Raw genomic sequence first — 22,114 nt, 5'->3', positions numbered from 1 at the left:
CAACTCTTTGAAAACTCTGTTCAACAGCATGGTCAAAGCATTGAACAGTTCTATATGGAACACAGAAGCAAGTGAATAGCAATGGTGTGCTGTCCCATGATTTAGCACTTGCATTCTTATCAACTGCTACTCTTCCATTCCTTACAAGTGGGAGGAGATTCCTAAAGCAGGGACCCCCACCAATAATCACAATCCCAATAAAACACAGTCCATGTGAAAAGGTAATAAAAAAGCAAGTGTTGATCATCCTTTTAGTAGTAAGTCCATGTCTTCAGTTAACTCTACATAGAATACTGGTTGGTAGGTTGTGGATGGATATCAAGCAAAGAGCTCTTCCAAATGAGAGAATTAGATAGTATCTTTCTTATGGCAGAAGGGTTCCACCTTGGCTGCCTTCTTTGGACTCAAAGCAAAGAAAATGCAAATAAAGCTGTATTGGTATGCCTGAAATTTGCCAAGAGCATTCTTCTTAACTGTCCTCACCACACACAAAAAAATCATAACTGGTTGAGGTGATGGGTATATTAATTACCTTAACTATAGTAATCATTTCATGATGTGTATGTATATCAAAATATTACATTCTATACCTTAAATATATCTCTTATTTGTTAAATATACCACAATATAACTGTAAAAATAAATAAATAAATGAATAGATAAATAAATAAATAAATAAATAAATAGTTCTACCAGGTTGACAAAAGAAAGAAAGAGAAAGGAAAATGTTAAGTCATGTTATCATCTTGGTACACTTCATAACTACTGGAAATAGATTTTAATTAATTTAGCACTTAAAGTATGCTTCATCTGAGGGCAATTTCAAACCCAATTCTTAATCTTTTCTAAAAAAATTTTCCAAGACATTACTAAAGAGATCAGATATAGAACAATTTAGCCTCTCTGAAGATATAGAATCAACGAGTCCTAGTTGATTTGGAAAAGATAAGATCCCCATGGATAGAAAATTGTGTTAAATATCTAAGCATAGACAATTGGGAAAGCATTTGGTACCACAGGAACTCATGAGTATTAAGAAATCTAGATTCAGTAATATGGATCAAAATCAGGTATCTGTCATATGTTATTAAATAAAGAGTTCTAGGATGAAGTCTAGTGTAGCCCTTCTGAGGCAATGAAAAGAACAGATTCACATTAATGAAGGAGATATCAATCCTCCCTGAAATAATATCTTGTATACATGAACTACATTCATTCATCATCCAACAAATATTCAATGACTTCTGGTGACATGCTTAGTTCTGCATCTAGTTGTGCAAAGATATCTACCCTTGCACAATACTGAATACTTAAGAATTAATGGAGAGAGGAATAAAAACTTAGATTACAAGATTATAGTGTGTCATCCCAACAATCACAAAAAGGTATGACAGGACACTCATGTAAAAAGACCTTTGAATGAAGTCATTTTGTGGTCTTCAACTCATCCATGATAGCAAACAACTAAATCAGATAATCTCTATCTTTTCTTAGTTCTGGCTCTCAAAATTCCATGGTTTTGTTATGCATCTACAAATGATCTTTCAAACTTCCTTGGAAACCATTTTAAGATGTAAAAATTATTTGTTCTGGTTCTAATCACAAAAAATACTGCTCTCCTTTTCAATGTTGAAAGATGATGTTTGGTTATAAAGTTGATGCTCACTGTATGATTATTTTTAAATGTGCTTTGTGAGTTTTAAAATTAAAGACAAAAAAGAGTTAATTATTGATCTACCATTGTTAATCTGGATTTCAAGGGGTACTGCATTAGAGAGCAATTTTATTTCATTTCAATTCAAATTGTATCTACTCTGTGCACTAAATAGCTTTTGTTGTACAGCAACAAACACGAAGATAGTTATTTCTTTAAGATAATGATTTTGATATACTTGGATGCATGATATATCATCCTAAAAGATTATCTGCACTGGAGAGATTCCTGACTCTTGGGTGAATCAGAGCACCTAAGTACATAATAGACAAATCATATAACAAAACAACACACCCTGTGGAGAACCTACTATGTGCCAGATAACTGTCTTACTGTGCATCCTGAGACCAACTACCCACAACCACAAAGTGTCAGGAGTGCTGAAACTTTCTGTCATGGGCTTTTCAGCTGTCTCCAGAACTCACCCAGATTGACACCAATTTGACTGTTCTATCCTGCTGCTCTCTGCACTCGTCTGTCTGGTTCTCAGATTCCAATTTGGCATTCTATCTTGGCTTCTAATGCTTGGCTCAAGATCTCAAGTTGCTTGTAGACAAAATTTCCTGGCTCAAAATTCTCTGGTCATTTCCCCTCAGAGATGTTCTGGTATTTGCTCTTGTGACCCAACTATAGCAAATCATGGACAAAAGACACTACTGACATCTGCTGTTGCCCCAGAATATACAGACCTCTAGAGCCTGCCCTCCAGAAAAAGCTAGACACCAGACATATTTGAATCACTTTTGTTCCAACATATACAGGGCTTCATGACTTGGATCACTTTCATCTTCCCACCTGGTGCAATGTGATCTGAAATGAAGCACTATTTGTTATCCCACACCCTCTCCCCTGAAACCACATGTGTTGGTGTGATTCTGAGTCGCATATGTTGGAATGTTTCCTATACTTTCCTCTTATTCTAGGGATTTCCTACATGACCTCCAAATCCAGCTGGAGTGTCATTTCCTCCTGGAAGCATTTGGACATCTCATGCCAAGTGAGATGACCCTCATCTGTGGCCCCACATTAGTTAATTAACTCTTTGGTAATGGTTTCACTTGCTCATCTGTTTTCCGAATGTACAAAGAATTCCATAGTCTTAGGCAGCATTTCACTCATCTCTGAATCCCCTGTGCCAAGGACAGAGCCTGGAATGAGCATATTCTTCATTAGGTGTAGATTCAGTGTGTGAATACATTCCTAACAATGGCTGTTGGACAGTTAAATGCTGAATTCCTAGAACTCTCCATGGGTCAGTGTGAGGATCAGAAGTAGTTTCATCTTTTCTGTTTATAATTACATCAAATTCTCCTGCTGCCGCCTGCTTTGCTCAGGTTTCATTGGGTATAAATATTTATTGAATTTCCCCCCATGGAGTATGTGGATGTTTCTTTGTTATAAATGCTTGTCTTGGAATCTCTCTCTTCTGCAGGGATACCAGCATTCATTCAGTGTACTTTTATGAGTGAGAAGTACTGTGCAAAGCACACTGAGCACTGTCTTACTTATCAAAGTCCCTTTTTTTTTTTAATGAAAACCCCTTCTTTCTACCATCTCACCTCCTCATATTTTCTATTGGAGTCACTTAAGTTCAGCATAATCTTTCATTGTTGGAGAGTCCTGGCTTATTCCTGAAATTAGCCATCTTTATATTTACTTGTGGAATCTCCAGTTTGTTCAAGTAGCAAATCTTCTGGAAGAATGAGGCATGCAAACATGCTGTACTTTTATTTAAAGGAGAAGAAAATTTACTGACAGCAAACATGGCTAAATTACATGTACACAACCTAAAAATCACAATATTAAATGCACAGACCGTTGGAAAAAATAAGCTGGTGAATAAACGTAATTACTAAAGTTATTTATGCTATACTTCTCTAGGTTGTGGGAAAGTGGACTGGAAATATTCTGCAATTTAAAAAACTTCATTATGAAGGTTCTGTTTTGCTGGTGAGCCAGGTTCTCCTCAGATGAAAGGTCACTTATACATTTCAGAGTGTGTAATTATGTTATGCCTTGTAAGGTGGCTTCCTAACTCTGTTTCTGTAGAACTCATGGATTTGTCTAACAAATTTTATAGCAACAATATTTTTTGAATATCATTGATTCCATTTTGTGTTTTCTCTTGTGCTTCTTCCTCACTTTAATTCTTTCTGTTACCTTTTAATAGATGACAAAACTAATTTACAAGCAGTGAATGAGTGTTGGAGCAACCAACAGTGTGTTGGCAATGCAAGTGAGGCAATTAGGAAAGAGTCAGCAGCATGGTAAAGACACAGAAGCATGGGTTCAGGAGAGGAGTCTGGTAGGGGGACTTCGTGGATAGAAAAATACTACTACTAATCACCCTTAATCATCAGTTGCAATATATGAAGGCTATGTTAAAAGTTTCATATACATTATGTAACCTATTTCTCCCAATAACATTAGAAGTTATTATTTCCATTTAATGGATGAGAAGACTGAGGCTACTGAGGATAAATAACTAACCTAGTGTCTCTTCAGGTTTCTGCTTCACCTTCATTATTCTCTTGCCTACCTTTTTAACTATCCTCCTGCAAGAGTATGAGAGTAGGCAGAGGATAGTATTCCTATTTAAATGCTTCATGATGTTTATCTAATGGAGAAAATCAACCCAGAACTTAGGAAGCTATGTTGCATAAAACTTTCCTTGTGTTTCTAGTTTTGATAGGGAATGGGTTTTCTTCTTATTTGTTTAGTTTTTGCCACATAAAAATAATGAAATTAGAATACTTCTAACAATGGCCTGTTGCAATGGAAGTTCTGCAGTGTTAACCAGGTTTTTCCAGTTAGTTCTTAGTTTAGCTGTCTTCTTTCAAGGCCTATGTTCATCAGTGGTAGGATGCTAACACTGGTGGTTTTGTTCTACCACAATGCTTGAGAGCAAAGTGGTGCAGCCAGGAGTATATTAATTGGAACCCAATTCTGGAATATTATATTTTTCCCTTACAGAGACATATAGAGTTTTCTGAATTTATAGTCACCAGGGAGCTTTATTGACACATGAAATTCTGAACATCATTTAGATAAATCATTGAGTTCTGTCCAGATACATCACATGATTTGAGCTGCTTTCCAGCACATCTGGGTCCAGAAATCAATGAATGAATGGTGCTCATCAAAAGAGATCATTCTTCATCTGTGACAGAGTATGGGAAATAGATTTGTGTTAATTTTTAATCAGATTCACAAATAACATCCCTTTGGGGCACAGAAAAGAAGAAAGCTATGCAGAGTTTTCTCTAAAATACATTAAAAACCCACATCAAATATACATAAAGACACATATAAAAATACTCACAAGTGTAGCCTAAATGGTCATACACATGAGCATCCATTTGTTTAAAATGTGTCCCAGGACCGGTGCACCCACTGCACAGATCACCATCTGGCTTTCCACCAACACTCAGCCAGCAGGGTCCCTGAGAAAGTGCACCTCGAGGCCTGCTCTCTGCTTTCCCAAGGTGACTGGGAAAGTCACAGTTGTGAACAAATGCTCCTACCCTTCCTCCATTCCATCATGCATTATGGTTTAGCACACAGTTTGTGGTTTATGGACTGCCTAGTATCTTTTCAAAAAGGCATTTGTGAGCAATAGATCCTAACTGTGTGATGGCAAGTTATAATAGAGAGAAACATTGCTAAATGCTGGTATTAGGGAATGAAGTCATGCATGCATACTGGCGTAGGACATTGTTGGCTTCTCATGCCATGTGATTCAGACCTTCCTATCTTATGACAGGTAGAATCTCCTTTATCTACTCCTCCTTGTTTAATATTACTGTTCTTCAAACTTCAATATCTACCCCTTTTTCTTCCCTCTTCACACACTGCTAAAGGGTTATTCAACTTAATTTACTGTCTCTATCTTCCACTTATATAATTTTGCTTTCTGTTCTAACTTCTGTCCTATGATTCAGATACATAAACCTAAATATATGCTCTTGACAGTATCTCAAAATCAGTATATCATCTGGGCATGGTGGCACATTCTAGTAATCCCAACTACTTGGGAAATGGAGGCAGGAGGATTAGAAGTTCAAGGCCAACCTGGGCCACATAGCAATACCTTATTTCAAAATAAAAATGACTATGATTATAGGTCAGAGGTAACTATCAGTCCTTGGGTTCAAGCCCCAGTACTGAGGGGGAAAAAAAAAATCAGTGTATCAAAAACAGGACCAATTATCTCCACATCCTCCACACTGATTCTCCTAGTTGGTGTTTTAAACTTCTCCAAGAACATGGAAGTCCTTCTTGACTTATATCTTACATATCCCTCATTTAATCCATTATCAAATCATGCTAACTTTATCTTCTAAATGTTTCTAGAATGTCCTCCCTTTGTATTCTTCTCCAGATCTACTTCTGCCAACCAGGTGAAGCCCTTACCATTTGCCTATACAATTTCAGAAGCTTCCTGTTTTCTCTTATTCTGGTATTGCCCTAATGTCTTAATCAATTCTCTACACAATCATCAAAGTGGTATCTCCAAAATATACACTAAATCATATGACTCCAGTCCTTAAAATACTGAGAAGACCCCTCCCCCAGAAACTATGACAGTTAAGTTCCTTAGGGGGGTGTGTAAATGCCTTTATGTCCTGGACACATATTACCTTTTATTTCACTCTCAACCTCATATTTTATGCCCTAATAAATATGCATCTTATTTCTTGAGCATTTTGTGTCTCCATTCACTTAAAGTGAAGAGGAACAGCCACCTTTCTTTTATCTTTCAAGATGTCATTTTCTTCCAGCAGTCACAGATTAACCCAAGTTGGACTAAGTGCTTCTCTGTGCTCATACAATACAATACAATATGTGTATGTCATCCTTATTGCTTATATGATGATATGCCTCCTTATCCACTAAGATAGGCTGCTTTGGGACCTGCTTCCCTATTTTGCTATATTATTCCATTCTTCTTTCTCAAGGCACTCCTAGTGCCTTGAAGGATACCTAACATGTAGTAAGTACTCAGAAAATATTTCCTGATCTTCAGTGAGAGGTGGTTTGAACTTCACTATGAATACATAGGGCATAACTTATAAAAGCTGACATCCTTCATAGTTATATCTTGCTATTTGATTAAAAGGTCTAGTAATCTCCTTTCTGATACAGATTAAGGAGGAAGGTTAGCTGTGATTGCTACTCTCAAGGAACTTGCTAGTACAAACACATAAGATTTTCATATTTATTACATGTTTCATAAAATATATATACATAGCAAATTTCTGTGCTTTAGTACTGTATATGAGATATATTCAGAAAATATTATAATCACCTGTATAATCACCTGTTTATAACCAGGTGTTATGACAGGTGTTGAGAAAATGACAACTAATAAAGCATAATCCTTGCCCCCAAGGAGTTTATAGTCTAGTTTGGGAGTAAATGGAGAGGGGTTGGGAATTCGCAGTGCAGTATGATGAGTGCTTTATGTGCTGGACATTGTACTGGGAACTAGAAAGAGGCATGAGCACGGGACTGCACCTTTCTTTGAGGAACTCATACAGAAACTGTTGCAAGGGAAGATGTGTGCAGTTCAGGCCAAAGAAATCAGGGAAGGGAGAGATGCTTGTGAGTTGAGAAGTGGACAAAGATTTTTATGCCAGATATGAGAACTGAGTTTGGACATTGAGGACTAGGTTAATGAACTATGATTTGACTCATCAGATAAATCAACAATTGCTCAAAGTAGATAGGATATAATTTAGTCAGTTTTAACTAACTGATAGATACATACCATATTAAAATCAAGATTACAGATTTTAAAAACAAATATTAAAGGTAAAAATCATATACTATGAAAGAGGATTTTTACAACACAAGTGGAAATAAAAGACTCAATATCTACATTCGAGAATGCATGCAGAACTCCTAAAATTTAATTAGAAAACTGAAAACAATTCAACTCAGAGAAAAATAGGCAAAAGGTATAAAAAGCAACTCATAAAATAGGAAACACGTAGGGCCTTTAAACATTTATTAATGTGTTCTGATTGCTAGCTAATAAAAGTGTTATTTGAAGCATGAGATGCCATTTCATGTGCATAAACTTGACAAAATATTGAGTAAGTCTGATATGATGTGCAGGTGAAACTATAGGCAAACTGATGCTCTGTATCTTGGCTGAGAATGTAAATTGGTATCAACAATATATAAAGCATTTAGAATTTGACCTTAAGGTAAAGATAGTTATAGTCTATGAGGAAACAATTTAACTTTTATATGTGTACCTTAGAGAATGGAAACTATGGTAAATATGCTTGGAAAAGCATTGCAAATGTGTATTTTAAAATACATTATTGTTAACGGGGGGAAATAGCAGTAGTTTAACTTTATGGGATATAATAGCAGTTTGTAAATTTTGAAATAAAATTATTGCATATTATTTTCAGATACCTATAATGAAATTTAAAATATGATTGGGAGTGATAAACTACAATATCATAATAGGTATTTAAAGATGTAGAGAATGGGGATGGGAGTATTTCTCTATCATTAAGGGATTTCTTTTGTTGTTTGTGTTCAAATAGAGATCAGAAATGAGGAAAAAACAATTTTTAGAAAAGGAAATGAATACCACAGTTCCCTATAACTCCTATTTATACAATTCATTTTACAATACTTTTTATTCAATGGTATTTCAGTGTTAGTCAACTGAGTTATCCAGGGAGAAAGATAAAGAGGAACAAGGATTCTTATCCATCTGCTGCTTTTAGCCACCATTCTTAAGTCAGGCAGGACCAGATTTAAACGTATATATTTAGATAATTGTTTTTTTATATGTTCTTTTTAGATATACATGACAGTAGAGTATATTTTGACATATTATACACACATGGAGTAAACTTTATTCTAATTAGGATCCTATTCTTTTGGTTGTGCATGAAAATCTCTGATGTTCCATGCTCTTTGATTTTGACACATTCATTCTTTCTTTTAATGGGGTGAAGGCTTCACCAGCTCTAGAGTTGCAATGTTGGAAATTATTTAACTTTCATTCTTCTGCACATGTTTTCAACTATTTTGGACGGTAAGTGTTATTTGAATACTTTTGCTTGCTCTCCTAAAGCAACTTACATTAATTGAGAACAAATTTTTAAAAATAAGAAGTTAACAATGGAATGCTATATGTAATCCTATAGAGCAATTTAAAATATGAATGTGAAAAATCTTAATTGATATGAAAATATGTTCCCACAGTACTATTGGGTAAAAAAAGGTTTTCAAATACATATTATGAACCCAGTTATATAAAAATCGTGTTAACAATTAGATGTACATGTGTGCAAAGATATCTCTATCTCCAGAATTTGAGTCAAGGAAAACTAGGTGTGTGGAAATGTTAACTATGATAATAGAATGCATGGGCATGTTTTGTTTTACTATTGACATAGTAGTCATCTAATTTTCTTTGAAATTTAGAATGTCCAACTTCAGACTGAAGGGAAATAATTAGGTGAAGAAATCTTCAGAAATATAATGTCTGTTTTTGCCTATTTTCTAGAAATAGGAAGGTAAATTTGGACTTCTTTATTTTTTGTTTATGCTGATTTAAAAATAGTTAAATTTGGTTTTATTTCCATATTTGCAGCAGAATTCAGTTGTGAAAGGAACACATTTTCCCATCTCTGTTATCATCACTTCTGTCACAGACCTAATATAAAATATGATTTTAATTTAAATTCTGAAGTCAAATAGTGACTAGATTGCTAACTTTCCTTTTTAAAGTAGAGTACTTCTAAGATTAGAGATTCCAGATTACTTCTTCTGGTTTATATTTTCTCTCCACTTGTATTAACAACAAAGCAGCATTTGGGGTTGGTACCTACCACCTAGAATTGAATACAGAAGAGATCATAATAAAAAAATAAAATGAAGCTATCCCAATATATTGAAATATCAAAGTTGTATTCTTGAGCTATTCTAAGAAACAAGGAATATGTGAAATGGTTATTCTCTAGCATCGAACAATACCCAATCCAAATATTCTGATGCCATTTGCCAAGCAGGAGACTGAGAACATAAAAATGCTTGCTAGGTATTTTTTTCTCATTCTTCTCCTGCTTAGATTTCTCATCCATAATATATTGGATTGACTTTTCATATGAGGGCAGCTTGCAATGTTTTTCACAAAATGTCTTAGGATGAATACAGTAACAAAATATGAACTAACATTTCTAAATTAATGAGGTGTTTATGATACACCAAAATGTGGAGTAAAGAATAAAATTCTGATTGTTATATCAGAATAGTTACAATCTTGGTCTCTTTAATAGTTTTGTTATTCTCACAATTGTATTGTAATTTGAAATAGGTGAAACATGAATTAATGAAATTCTCTGGTGGAGAAATATGCATTTAGTCTGATTTGACATTTTGACAACTGGATTTTCCCTATATATATTTTATATATTTACAGGAATGCTAGAAATTATTTCTCATACAGGATAGATCTTCAGATTGGTAAAGATATCTGTGGAATGACAATGGTCTTTGCTGTAGCTGTTTATCTGCCTGGAAAGTTTTTATCCAGGTATCTGCTTTTAGATCCTTCCTCAGTTTCAAATCTCTGCTCCACTACCAGTCCTTAGTCCTGAGACTGGGGCTGCACTAATAGTCCCTCTTCTAAAGACCCCCTTCTTAGAATGAGCAGCTATTGGATTCTCCAGCTCTCCAGCTCATGGACAGTCCTTTGGGGCCTATTCAGCTTCTGATCATGTAAGCCAATCTAATAAACACCCTTATATAATTACAAAAAAAATCTCTGCTCCATTCTCAGTTTCTCCACAAAGCTCCACCTGAAGACCCTGTTTAATCCTGAAAACTCCTCATACTCATACTCCTGCCCCCACATCCCTGATTCCTCATACATGGATCTATTTTTTATTTTCCAATAGCAGTTATCAAGTTCTATTACACTATAGGAGTTACTTAAATCCTGTATGCCCTGGTAAGTATATGTTTATTTTACCTAGAATTTAAGCTCCATGAGGGCAGGAATCTTTGTCTATTTTGTTGGGTAATGTATCACAAGTATTTAAAACATTTCCTGGCTCATCACAGATACTCAATATATATTTATTTGTTCAATTATGTGAAATCAAAAGATATATCAATGAAATGTCAGTAGGTTACTCCACTGTTTTTAGAATATGTGATGTAGCATATCCTACTATAACATGACTTCAAATAATATTTCCTTGTATAGTCACAGAATAAGATACTACTGGTACCCCAGAATACATGATTTCTGATAAATGATTCAAATTGTTGCCACTAAGCAGATGACTGCTAAGTTGTTTGGATATATCAGTGGTCAGGTTATAGTCATTAGGCATTTTTAGCAGGATTTCTTCTAATTCTTCTTTCCATGCAGTACAGGTATTTAATAGGAAATATTTTACTCTGAAAATGGTTCTTAAAACTATAGACCAACAAACTACCTTCTCTACTGTAGACATACAGCTGCAAGAATCAGGAAAAGGTGGAAATACAAGAAAGAGAATCATCAAATATGACTTTTAGTTTCAAAGGTGAGCAGGTGGTGAGAGAGGCATAGAGGCCTGTATTTGGGAGATGTTATTTTAAGTCCACCTTGTAGTTATACGAGAAACTAATGTAACAGAAATGGAGTAGGACTAAATAATTTAATATACCCATAACTGTATTCCCTGGATATTCTTGGTGTCCGAGTGAACAAGTTGTTCCAAAGTGGCCTCATTCAAGGAAATCCAAAAGAATGGCCAAACCTTGTAGAAAATGTATTCGAATGGCCCTAAGTAGCTAGGCTAAGCCATAATCGAGCGCTCTCCCATCTGTGTGCTGCTCAGGATGATGGATGGTGTAAGTGCAGCCTGATTAATGTCTTGGGATGGACAGAGAGCTAATGCAGGAGAGTCAGCAGCTTGTAAATAAATCTATTATCCACATCTTGGATGAATCTGACCTTTGCAGTGCCAGAGTGGATGACAATACAATGCACTGGAATCAAGGACCAACTCCAAGGAAAGTTAGTACTTCATTTTGAAATAAAATTTTAATGATGAACCAATAGCAGAAGCTATAGGTATCTGTAGACTTCCTGCCTTTAATATTGTGTATTTTACTACAACAGCATATTTCATATATGTATAAAAAATACATGTGTCTTGTTTTGGGTACCTAATTTTTGTTTCTTAGAATATATATTGATGCATTGTTTTTATCAAATGCTTCAAATACATCAATCTTGACAAAACTAAAGTTAGACAAGTTATAATTATTATTATCTATCATGAAGTCTGTTTTTTGAGATGGAAACATTATGTTTCTATTTAAGTCCTTTTTATCAATTTGGAATTTATTAATATGATTTTTACTTAACTATTATACCATGTTTCTGAACTTAGCATGTCTTCAATTTTCTTCTTTTTTATAATTCATTTTTGTTAACCTGTATTAATTATACATATTAAAGGGTTCAGCATGTTACTTCAACATATCATATGTGAACTGATCAAATTCAGCCTCCTTTTATCCACCCTCCTCCCAGTACCACCCCCAACCTCTAGTCATCACTATCCTACATTCAGGTTGGCATTTTTTTTACTTCCACCTGTGACAGCAAATATAAGGTACTTGTCTTCTGCATGACTGGTTTATTTCACATAACATAATGTCTTCCAGTTCCACCCATTGACTGCAAATGGAAGGATTCCTTTATTCTTATGGCTGAATCATAGAAGTCCTATCATTAAGCAAGGGGGCATAACAACACAGTTGATAACCACACAGTGCTAGGGGTCACCAGACCTGAGTTCGAATGCCAGCTTTACTGTTTATTGTCTGAGTGTTTATTGTTTGAATGTATGGTCAAACCACTGGCCTCATTAGTCTTCAGCTATCTCCTCCATCACAAAATGGAAAATGTACCTCACAGAGCTCTTGCAAGAGTTTAATATGGTAACACATGTTTTGTAAATTTTAGTTCTTTTCCTCCCCTATTTTTAGTGCTCCTTTCTATTTCACTCTTTTCTTCATTGTATGCTTATGCAGAAGGACAGATAGTTCTTCCTTATTTGGGGGGACTTAAAAAAATAATGTGAATTCATATACTTGAACATAATATCTTTTCCTATGAATTTCCAGGTCATTCCTTTTCATTCTGAGTCATTCCACTCTGAATATAGCTTAATTCACAACATTTTTTTTTTACCTTGTACAAATAAATTACTCTTTTTTTCCTATTATAAAAGACATCTCTCTGACAAAAGGAAATAGATTTTGGGATTGTTAAAGTGACTCTGTAAAGGACCGGGCAGGGTAAGCACATTACAAATCTCAATAAGGTGATAGTCACTGTTACCTATTGTTCTCATACATGTTCAGAAGTTCCTCAAATCCATTTTGCTTCTTCTTGTCTCGTTCACAGGTTCACAAAAATCCATGACCTTTCTCTTTACTCAGATGCAGTTAGTATCTACTCATCCAGCCAGACTCAGTTCATTACCTATTCTCCACTAACAGTTACTTGCCTGCTACCCATCCCCACCTCTGCCCCCTCCTTCATAGAAGAAATCATTTCTTTCATCCTGCTCCATTTTACCTTAAGCATCCTGCCAACATGTTCTCTTGGATATGAATTTACTTGCCATTTGTCTTTGTTCCTTAGATGCAAAAGCCAGGAGTCCACTGCCACAGCTGTGTCTCATTCTACTGGGAACAATCTCCTATGGGTGTTACTCAAAATACAGTTTTACTGTTGTTCAGGGCAGCATCTCCCACTCCAGCCCTGACTTAATTCTTTAGTTCTAGTAATCTGCCTACAACTGAGTAAACTCTGTGTATCTCTGTGTGTGTGTGTGTGTGTGTTATATGAGAAAAGATAGAGCCTTATTGTAGAAATACAGCAAAGTTTAAATGGGATTCACATTTGCTTAGAACAGAGCCTGGCATGTAGGAACTGTTTAATTTTAGCCTTCCTTATTTTTAAATAATAAACACCTAAATGACAATAGGAAACTCAAATAATAAATAGGTCTGATTTCTTAAAGTATCCTAAGGAAGGATAATCTACACAAATGATTTTCATCCATTTCTATATCAATTGATGTGGAGGCTCATAATGGTTAAATTTTCTTTGAGGGCAGTCTCTGAAATGTTTTCCTCCTTTAAAAATTCTCTCTAAAACTTACTCCTAAGAAACAGAGATTATCCATCTGCTGGGAAGGAAGCGTCCATATGATATTAATTTTCTACTTATATTTAAAAATGTAAATGATTTTCTTTAGGGTGTAACTCTGCAGGACAGTACTCATTTGTATGGTTCTCTCATATTAATTGCAATGATTCTCTAAAATGGAAGTAGCTTTTTAAACAAGCTTCTCTAAAACACCAAATCACCTCCAAAGGCATTAGATCACAGGCAAAGAAAAACAGGACTTAGGGACTCACAGAATATTTCTGAGAGTTAAAGGGATTGACATTTTTGCTAATTGGCTAGTTCATTTACTGGGTCTTGACTTCATATGTATGTGATGCATTCCATTGGAAGTATGATATTTAATTGACACATCTAGGAATATGAATTTTTTGCCCCATTTTCTTTTTCAAGTAAATCAATAATGAATGTCCAGACACCAAAATTATATCTCTCTGCAGGTTATTTTTACCATGCTGAACTGTTCTAGTACCATATCTAGTCAAATTGGAAATTGTGCTGTTAAAGATATTTTTAATGCACAGTTTAAGAATTCAGCTACCTGTAGCCCTGGGCAAAGTACATACCTGGAAGTCTACTAGTTGGCAAAGTCATAGCCAATTATATTAATCCAAATTTAAATCTGCCCAAAATAACTGTCAAAATTTCCTGTGGGAAAGAAAGGGGTTCAGGGCATTGCTACCTCATTGTTTCATTACCATAGTGCATTTTCTTCTTGGAAATTATTTCAGGGAAGAAGAAAAGAGGGAAACCTACCCTTGACAAGTGGACTTGCAGTTATTTCTCCCTAGTTCTCAGCCCTGCAACAACTCTGGCACCAGATGTTATGTGAGAAAGGGGTTACTCCTCTAAACCCAAAGCACAGCCAAATGAATTGTCAAGGATCTATTGAATAAGATTCCAAATAGCTATGTTAAGCACCAGTATTGAAATTTATCCCTCAGTTGCTTTCCATCTATTCATGAGCATGTATGAGACATTGTTCTAGGCAAGTTGGACTGTATCAAAGAATAACGTTGTCAAGAGTCTCTGCCATTGTAGAGATCAGATTCCATTGCTGGAGAAGGGGTTAGGAAAACAGACAATAAACAATAAATAGCCTTAATAAAAATTCTTTCAATAAGTTAGAAAGTGATATAGTAAAAGGGAACAGGGGGAAAGTGAACCTAGAATAAGGGAAGAGGTTGTGACTTAGGGTGGGTCGGAATGAAAGAGCTGTGCCACCAAAATGGAGACTGCCACACCCACAATGGGAAGAATAGGAGTAACAAAAATGAGGCTCCATGTGTCTCTCTTTTCAGGTGAGAAGACCCTTCAAATTATTAAAAACAAATCCCATTCTCCTTCTTTCTCCCACCTGTTGGGAATATAATTTCTGGACTTGTCTCTGAGGGCTGGGGATAAAATAAATTTTAAATGAAATGAACAATACTGCCTGAGCTCTCAGGTCCTATGAGATCCTGCCTAATTTAAGCTCCGGTGGGTAGTCTGTTTCCCATTAGTTGTCCCAATTCCCAGAGGATAGAAGAAGAAAGCACTAAATGAGGTATGCAACCCAATTCATCGAGCACTTATTAGTAACTTAGTAAATTGGTAATTTGACTAGAACAATCTCATTCCACTTAAGTTAATGCAAAAAGAGACCTTCTTCAAGAGCCTTCAGCTGTGTTGTAAGACACACCAAGGCATACTACAGACAAGTGAACTATCTGAAAGAAAAACACGTGACAATGCTAAATGAGTGCTGTGAAATAGAAAGATCACTCTAATCTGCAGTTAAGCCAGGGTTTTCTGGAAAAGTGAGAACAAGGGTAGATCCTGATAAGCTCCAGGGTGATGGTGATGCAAGTGGAGGCAATTAGGGAAGAGGCAGGCGCAAGGTGAAGACACAGAAGCAGAATCAGTGGTCCAGGGATGGTTTCAGGAGAGAAGTCTGGTTGAGGGACTTCCTGGATAGACTAATTAATACTAAACCAATAATGATCTCCACACCCAAATGATTTATGGGGACAGGGGAGGTAAAAACATCTGTTATACCTAAATACAGAATTGAACCAGAGGAACCCAGTTAAGGGAAGTGATTTTGTTAGCTTTCACCTCAAAAAGTAAAACGGAGACTAAAAATAAATATTTCCAAAAGAGCAAAAGGTGCTTTCTTTTGCTTCGATTACAAAAGTGTATTCCACTAGCCTAAACGTATGGCCTCACTTCTTTCTGACACTATGGTTATAGACTTTGGACTTGAGTATAGAGGAAGTTTAAATGTAGGGATCGGGGTAGAGAAAAGGGACAGAGGAACAAATGGGGTACCTCTTCAGTAAGAAAAAAACACCCCCAGCAAACACAGTGACTGCTCACACTAAGCTGACTGCCAGTGGGAACCCTTCCCTGAGCAGTCCAAAATGCTCGGCTTGCCCATATTCCTGTGAGTGAGTCCTGGAAAGCTGGTAAATCTGCAAACACCTATTCCCAGGAATAAGCTCAGTCCACGTGTACACCCAGATTTGGGGGAGGAATAGGGAAGGATGGGTCGCATGCTTGACACTTCGTTTAGCTCCCTCCTCTGGTTCTCTGGCCATGCCCCATCTAGTCCCAATCCGTCTCACCCCGATCCCAGGTTTTGACGGACTCTGTCCCTAATAACCGCTCCTAGAGGCACCCCGCGGCGGGAACTGTTCCCCTCGCAGCCATCACTAAGACCCGGAGGAGTGGAATTTCAATTTGAAACTCCCGTGGCGCGTGAGGGCCGGCGCTGGGCATGCTCAGTAGCCGCGGCGCGTCTGGGCTGCTGCTAGCACTGCACTGGCTGCCGCGCCGCCTGCTCTGGGCTGGCGCGGGAGTCCACAAGACTGTCACCGCCGCGGCTGCGGGGCTTCCAGAAGGCCAAACGTTCGCCGCCTCTGAGCGACTCGCCCCCGCCCCTCTCTGGTCCCCTTCAGCCGCCGCCTTCTACTCTTCTTCCTCTCCCTATCTCTTCGGGAGGTGAAGCTGGTGCTTGTTTCTGTCGGCGCCACAGACCGCTCTGCAAACCTCAGACGAGGACCCTGAGAACGAATCCTGGAGACCATAGGATCCTTGGGGGCGGCTCTTTATAATAGCACTTTGCCTGAAGTGGGGTCGTGGCGGAGTTTCTCCTCCTCTCAATGCAAACACTATGCGGAGAGCAGTTGGCTTCCCTGCGCTGTGCCTGCTTCTTAATCTTCACGCTGCAGGTAAGGGGTTTCCGGGTGTAGAGCTGAAGCTGTGGATGAGATGGGAAACTGCACATGCTTAAGGACTCTAGGAAAAGCTTGCCTCGCAAAGAAAGCCTTAGAAAGGCAAAGCAGGACAGTATCTGACAGGCAAGGGGCGAGGAAATACACCTGTTGGAAGACTGAGGCTGAAAACTCAAGCTAAAATCAGCTCTTAATTTCTCTTTACCTTGCAGGAATAATAGTGAACATTTTCGATATGAATACAGATTTGCTTCCCTTTCCCCTTCTCTCTCTCTAGACTCCCTGCTTCTGTTTCTAGGCTATGCGCTTGACTGCCAATTTTTCGGGAGGGAGACAAGACATCCTGCTGGATGTAACCTTTTCTACTGCAGAGGCTACATTCATAAGGTCTCTTGGATTAGCAAGCGCTCACAGGGATGCACTGGCTGTAACCTGATGGACCACATCTCCGCCCAAAAGATCGAAATACATGGTTCACATTAATGATGCTGCTCCAGGCTCCTTTGGCCCCTGCACTTGTCACTCGAATTTTCTAAACCAATAAGAGGAAGGAAAGGTTTCAAATAGGAGTCTCTCTTCTCTTTCAGCACCATGGCCAGCGTCCGCTGGCAGGCAATAAAACCCAACCACAGTTTCAAAGCTGACGACCCAGGGGTAGGCACTGTCCCTGGGACAGGTTTGATGAGGTCTACCCAGTAGTGACAGCGAGACTGCTCCCCGATATATACAGATTAGAAATCATAGCCAGTATCAAGTATTGTATGGAAGCAAGCTTTAGGAAGTACCTGGGAATTTTATATTCAATGTTGCTATATGCCTTGCTTTCTGAATACATACCACCTCTGTGTAGTGCAGAGACTAGTTGGACTAAATCCTTTATGATTTTTTTACACACACATGAGCCAAATAAAATATGGCAGAGAGATTTTAGGAACCCTACTGCGACAGCAATTGTCCATGCCATAGTCCTGTAACAACCAAAGACTAGTCATTTTCCCTGAGTTTGTTTCCCATCCAATCACACATATTCATCATTTCTCCAGCTAACATTTACTGAGTGTATACTGTGTTCCAAATATAATGGCTGTGAAACTATAATCTTTGTGATAGCTCTTAAAAAGAGTGGAATATTTTTTCTATGTGTGCAGTAATGGGTGCAAAATATAGTACTTCATTATTCTAGCTATTTTAATGTATTGTGAATCTTTTGAGCAAGTAATGTATAGGAGTGTTAAAGCTATAATTAAGTACGCATGTTAATTGTTATAATTACAATGTTATATTGCAAGTTTTTCAGGGGTTTTTTGATATCTTTTGAAAAGCAGAAAAAAACTGTGACTTAATTATTAAATTATTTGCAAACAACTGTAATGAATCCTATCATTACCATATATAGTTCTTTAATATTGAAGTATGGAATGAAAACAATTACTTAATAACACTGATACAAACATTAATTACCAAGAGTCTCAATTTTTATCAAGTTTAATAATGAATTAGCTGATCAAAAATATCAGTGCAGTTATTTTTGAAACTAATATAAAAACAAATTTTAAAGATTACATTTAATGTATCTGAAGTAATTATAGCTTAAAAGTTAAAAAATAAAAATAACACGTGAAAAACATTACTAATTTATTGTACATGAAAATTTGGAGTGAGGAAATAGAGGACTTTTGTTCATCAAAGGAGAAACCTAGAAATCTGTAGCCCTAGATTATACCTGGAGCTCTGCCAAAGGGTGTTTTACCAAAGCCAAGTCAATCGTCTCTATTTTGACTTCTTAATTTGAAAAAAGAAAGATTAAAAGAATAAGATTATTCAACCAATTTAAATTTAATAAGACAATGTAATTAAGGCTTTTTATATTTCAGTTGCAATATGTTGTATAGAAATTAATTGTATTCATATTTAATATTGTACTTTAGATAGATGTTTTAGCACAGCAGATTGCAAGTTTAATATTGTGGTTACTTGCCAGTTTCATTTTGGATGCATTTTAATTTTAAACAGTAATTTGTGGGTCACAAGCTGTCATCAGATTAAAATTCATCACAGTTATCTAATATCATTGTTAGGGCTTTTCATCAGAACTCCAAAAAAATAAAAATCCCACAGTTTTGTTGATCTAACCCCCTGTACATTTAGGTAATAAGAAAATGAGTGGGTGAGAAGACAAAGATCAAGGAGTCACTGACTTCTACTTGTTGATTGTCTATTTCCTTTACAGAGGCTCTTATCTCAGGATGGGATGAACTTCATAAAGAATGAAAATTAATTCCATACATTTAGGCCTTTTGACTGAAAAGCTGATTGATCCATTCTGGATATGCCCAGGTTACCAGCAATTATTTTATTCTGGCAGAACTGATGACATTTTAGAATGCTTTAGGAATGGGAAAAATTGGCTGGCAGGATGTAAGTGTTCTTTTTAAGTTCCATTAGGAACTGTTTCCTCAATACAGCCATGCCCCAAATGATAAGGCAACAAATTGTTTTTAACTTGAGTGCCATTTCTAATTATTTAGTTACAGTGGCTGTGCCCCTGCAAAGAGGGAAGTAAAAGGATTCTGATCTTGATTCTGACTCAGTAGAAGAAGTACTGTAAATTGGTTGCAATGTCTATGGGAACATAAAGGACTGGGGTACAATGCTGTGTAATTGACATTGCTGTGAAGATAGCCCTAAGGAATTGCTGAGAGTGGAACTCCCTAGAGAAGCTGGACTCTGAATTTTCAGAGATCTCCTTAACAAGCAAGTTATGGTTAATGTCCATTTACTTGTTTTACAGGTGAGAAAGCTAAGATTCAGAATAGTAAAGCACCAGTTGACAGCACAGTCAGGAAGAAAACTCAGGGTCTCAGACCTGTGAGTGTATACTGTATAAAATAATGCACTGGTTCTAATAGGTGAGGCCAACATTGAGCTGATGGGGTCAAATCCCTTTTACCTGACTTTCCTTATTCTTTACTGCTTCTGAGAACCAATGTAATATATAAACTCCAGTTAAAAAGACAACATCTGGAATATCCATGAAAACAACTGAAAGTTACCTCAATAATAGGGATGGTAAAGAAATAATTACTTGAAGATTCATAGATAGCTTATTTTCTTTAGTGTTTTTTTTTTCTTCCTTTGCTTGAAGAACCATATTTCATTTGAGGAGAGAATATGACTAATAGGGTAGTATTTTAGTTGCAAAGGAGTGAATTTATTGAGATATCTTAAAAATTCTCTTGGGAAAGCTTGCTTTTTCCTGTGAATGTTTTGGTAAGAAAATCAAGAAACTCATTTTAACCATTATTTTCTCCTCAAGCACTGGAAAAGATCATTTCAAATTTTCACATTGTCCTTACTGTCATCTTATCTGAATGGCACAAAGACTGAGTGTGTGTCTCTTGGAGCTATCTTTTCAGTCTCAGAGAACTGCTTAGTGAATTTCTCTAACCTTGGGAAGGAGAGTTTCTATCGTGGGGCTAAAAGGATGCAGGAACTGAAGCATCACACTCAAAAGAAAGGAAAGACTGATAGGTAAAATTATGCAAAACACTCCTATTTAACGTAGCCAATTACAGGATGGACTTTAAAATAGAGTTCATTTTAAGATGTCTCTTAGAACTTCATAATCAGTTTTTTTCTGTACAAAAATCACTCATCGCAGCTTTTACAATGGCCAAAGATCCATTAGAGTTTCTATGCCCATTGCCTTTTGGATAGTCATCTTGCATGACTTTCCTGGTTTTTATTTCTGTCCAGTCATATTGGCCTTCTTTCTATTCCTAGAAGATACTAGACACTCACCCATCTCATATGTTTTGCTTTATATATATATTTTTTGACTAAAACACAATCTCCAGTTATCTTTATGGCTTAATCCCTCAACAATTTCAGGTCTTTACTCAAACATTATCTTCTTAGCGGGGCCCTCCGTTGCTCTTTGATTTCATAGTCCATCTTCCCTGACATGCACACACACAAAAGGAACTCTGGTACCCCTTTCCTGCTTAACTTTTTTCCCAGAGGTCTTTCACCACTTTTAGCTTACAATATGTTTTACTTCTCTGATTTGTTTATTTTGGTTTCTTCTCTCTGCATGAAAATATGAGTTTGGGGGCACAAAGTTTTGTCTATTTTATTTTTTGCTTTATCTATTAGAGATCTTGCCCTGCCTAGTACCTGAGGGCAAGTGCCTGGCATAAAGCTATTGAAGAATAAATGGATATGTTGAAAAATGAACAGAATACAGTGCTATATCTGGTCTCTCCATTTTGCATTTAATTTCTTCTTGGCATCCATGCAAAACACACTTAGTCAGTTTAGCCACTTCCAGAATGAACTTAAAAAGAGTCCATTTGTCCAAAATTCATGGTACTCCATAGGCATCTCACACGCCCAGAGGACATACCTGGTAGACTGCTACCATTGTGAACTGAAGGGCCACAAGGATGGACTTACCTGAGATCAAAACTACTGATCAACTCAATGGCAGAGTACTTTAAGATAATCATCAGATGTTATATGATCCAAATACCTTGCCAGTTGCCTACATTTTTTACTTCTTGGTGAAATACCTTGTGCATGTAGGGATGGGTATTGCGATGGGAAAGGATTCATACAACTAATTTGCAAACAGAATGTTTAAATCACTAGGACAAACCTGTCTGCTTCTATATCACTTGAGAGGCATAGGAAAATGTACATTGGAGATCACACATTTCTAGCACCTTTGAGTCTATATGTTATATTGGAGATCACACCCTGCCTAACACCTGGTAAAGATTATGGGGTACATTATCCACATTTCTCCTCTCTTCTTTGTTTCTTTTCTATTTCTCTACCAACTCCAACCCTCATTCAGTCGTCCTGTTGACGAACATGAGTATTTCAACAACAATGAATATTTACAGCATTTATCTAATATCTCTTTCCAAATTTTAAATATTCACTTGAATC

At 36.7% G+C, this 22,114-nt stretch overlaps 1 protein-coding gene across 1 annotated transcript in view; it reads left to right on the top strand.

Moving 5' to 3' along the window:
• Positions 1-16,762: 16,762 nt before the first annotated feature.
• PTPRR (protein tyrosine phosphatase receptor type R) overlaps positions 16,763-22,114 on the top strand; it is a 246,176-nt gene continuing 240,824 nt past the window's right edge. Inside the window, exon 1 of the mRNA XM_079141329.1 lies at positions 16,763-17,158. Within this exon, the coding sequence (XP_078997455.1) occupies positions 17,101-17,158 (58 nt within the window). The 5' untranslated portion in view covers positions 16,763-17,100. The remainder of the gene's footprint in view (positions 17,159-22,114) is intronic.

The sequence above is a fragment of the Sciurus vulgaris genome (assembly GCF_902686455.1).
Source record: "Sciurus vulgaris genome assembly, chromosome: 5".
Taxonomy (NCBI): domain Eukaryota; kingdom Metazoa; phylum Chordata; class Mammalia; order Rodentia; family Sciuridae; genus Sciurus; species Sciurus vulgaris.
This window is presented reverse-complemented; position numbering and strand designations above follow the sequence as displayed.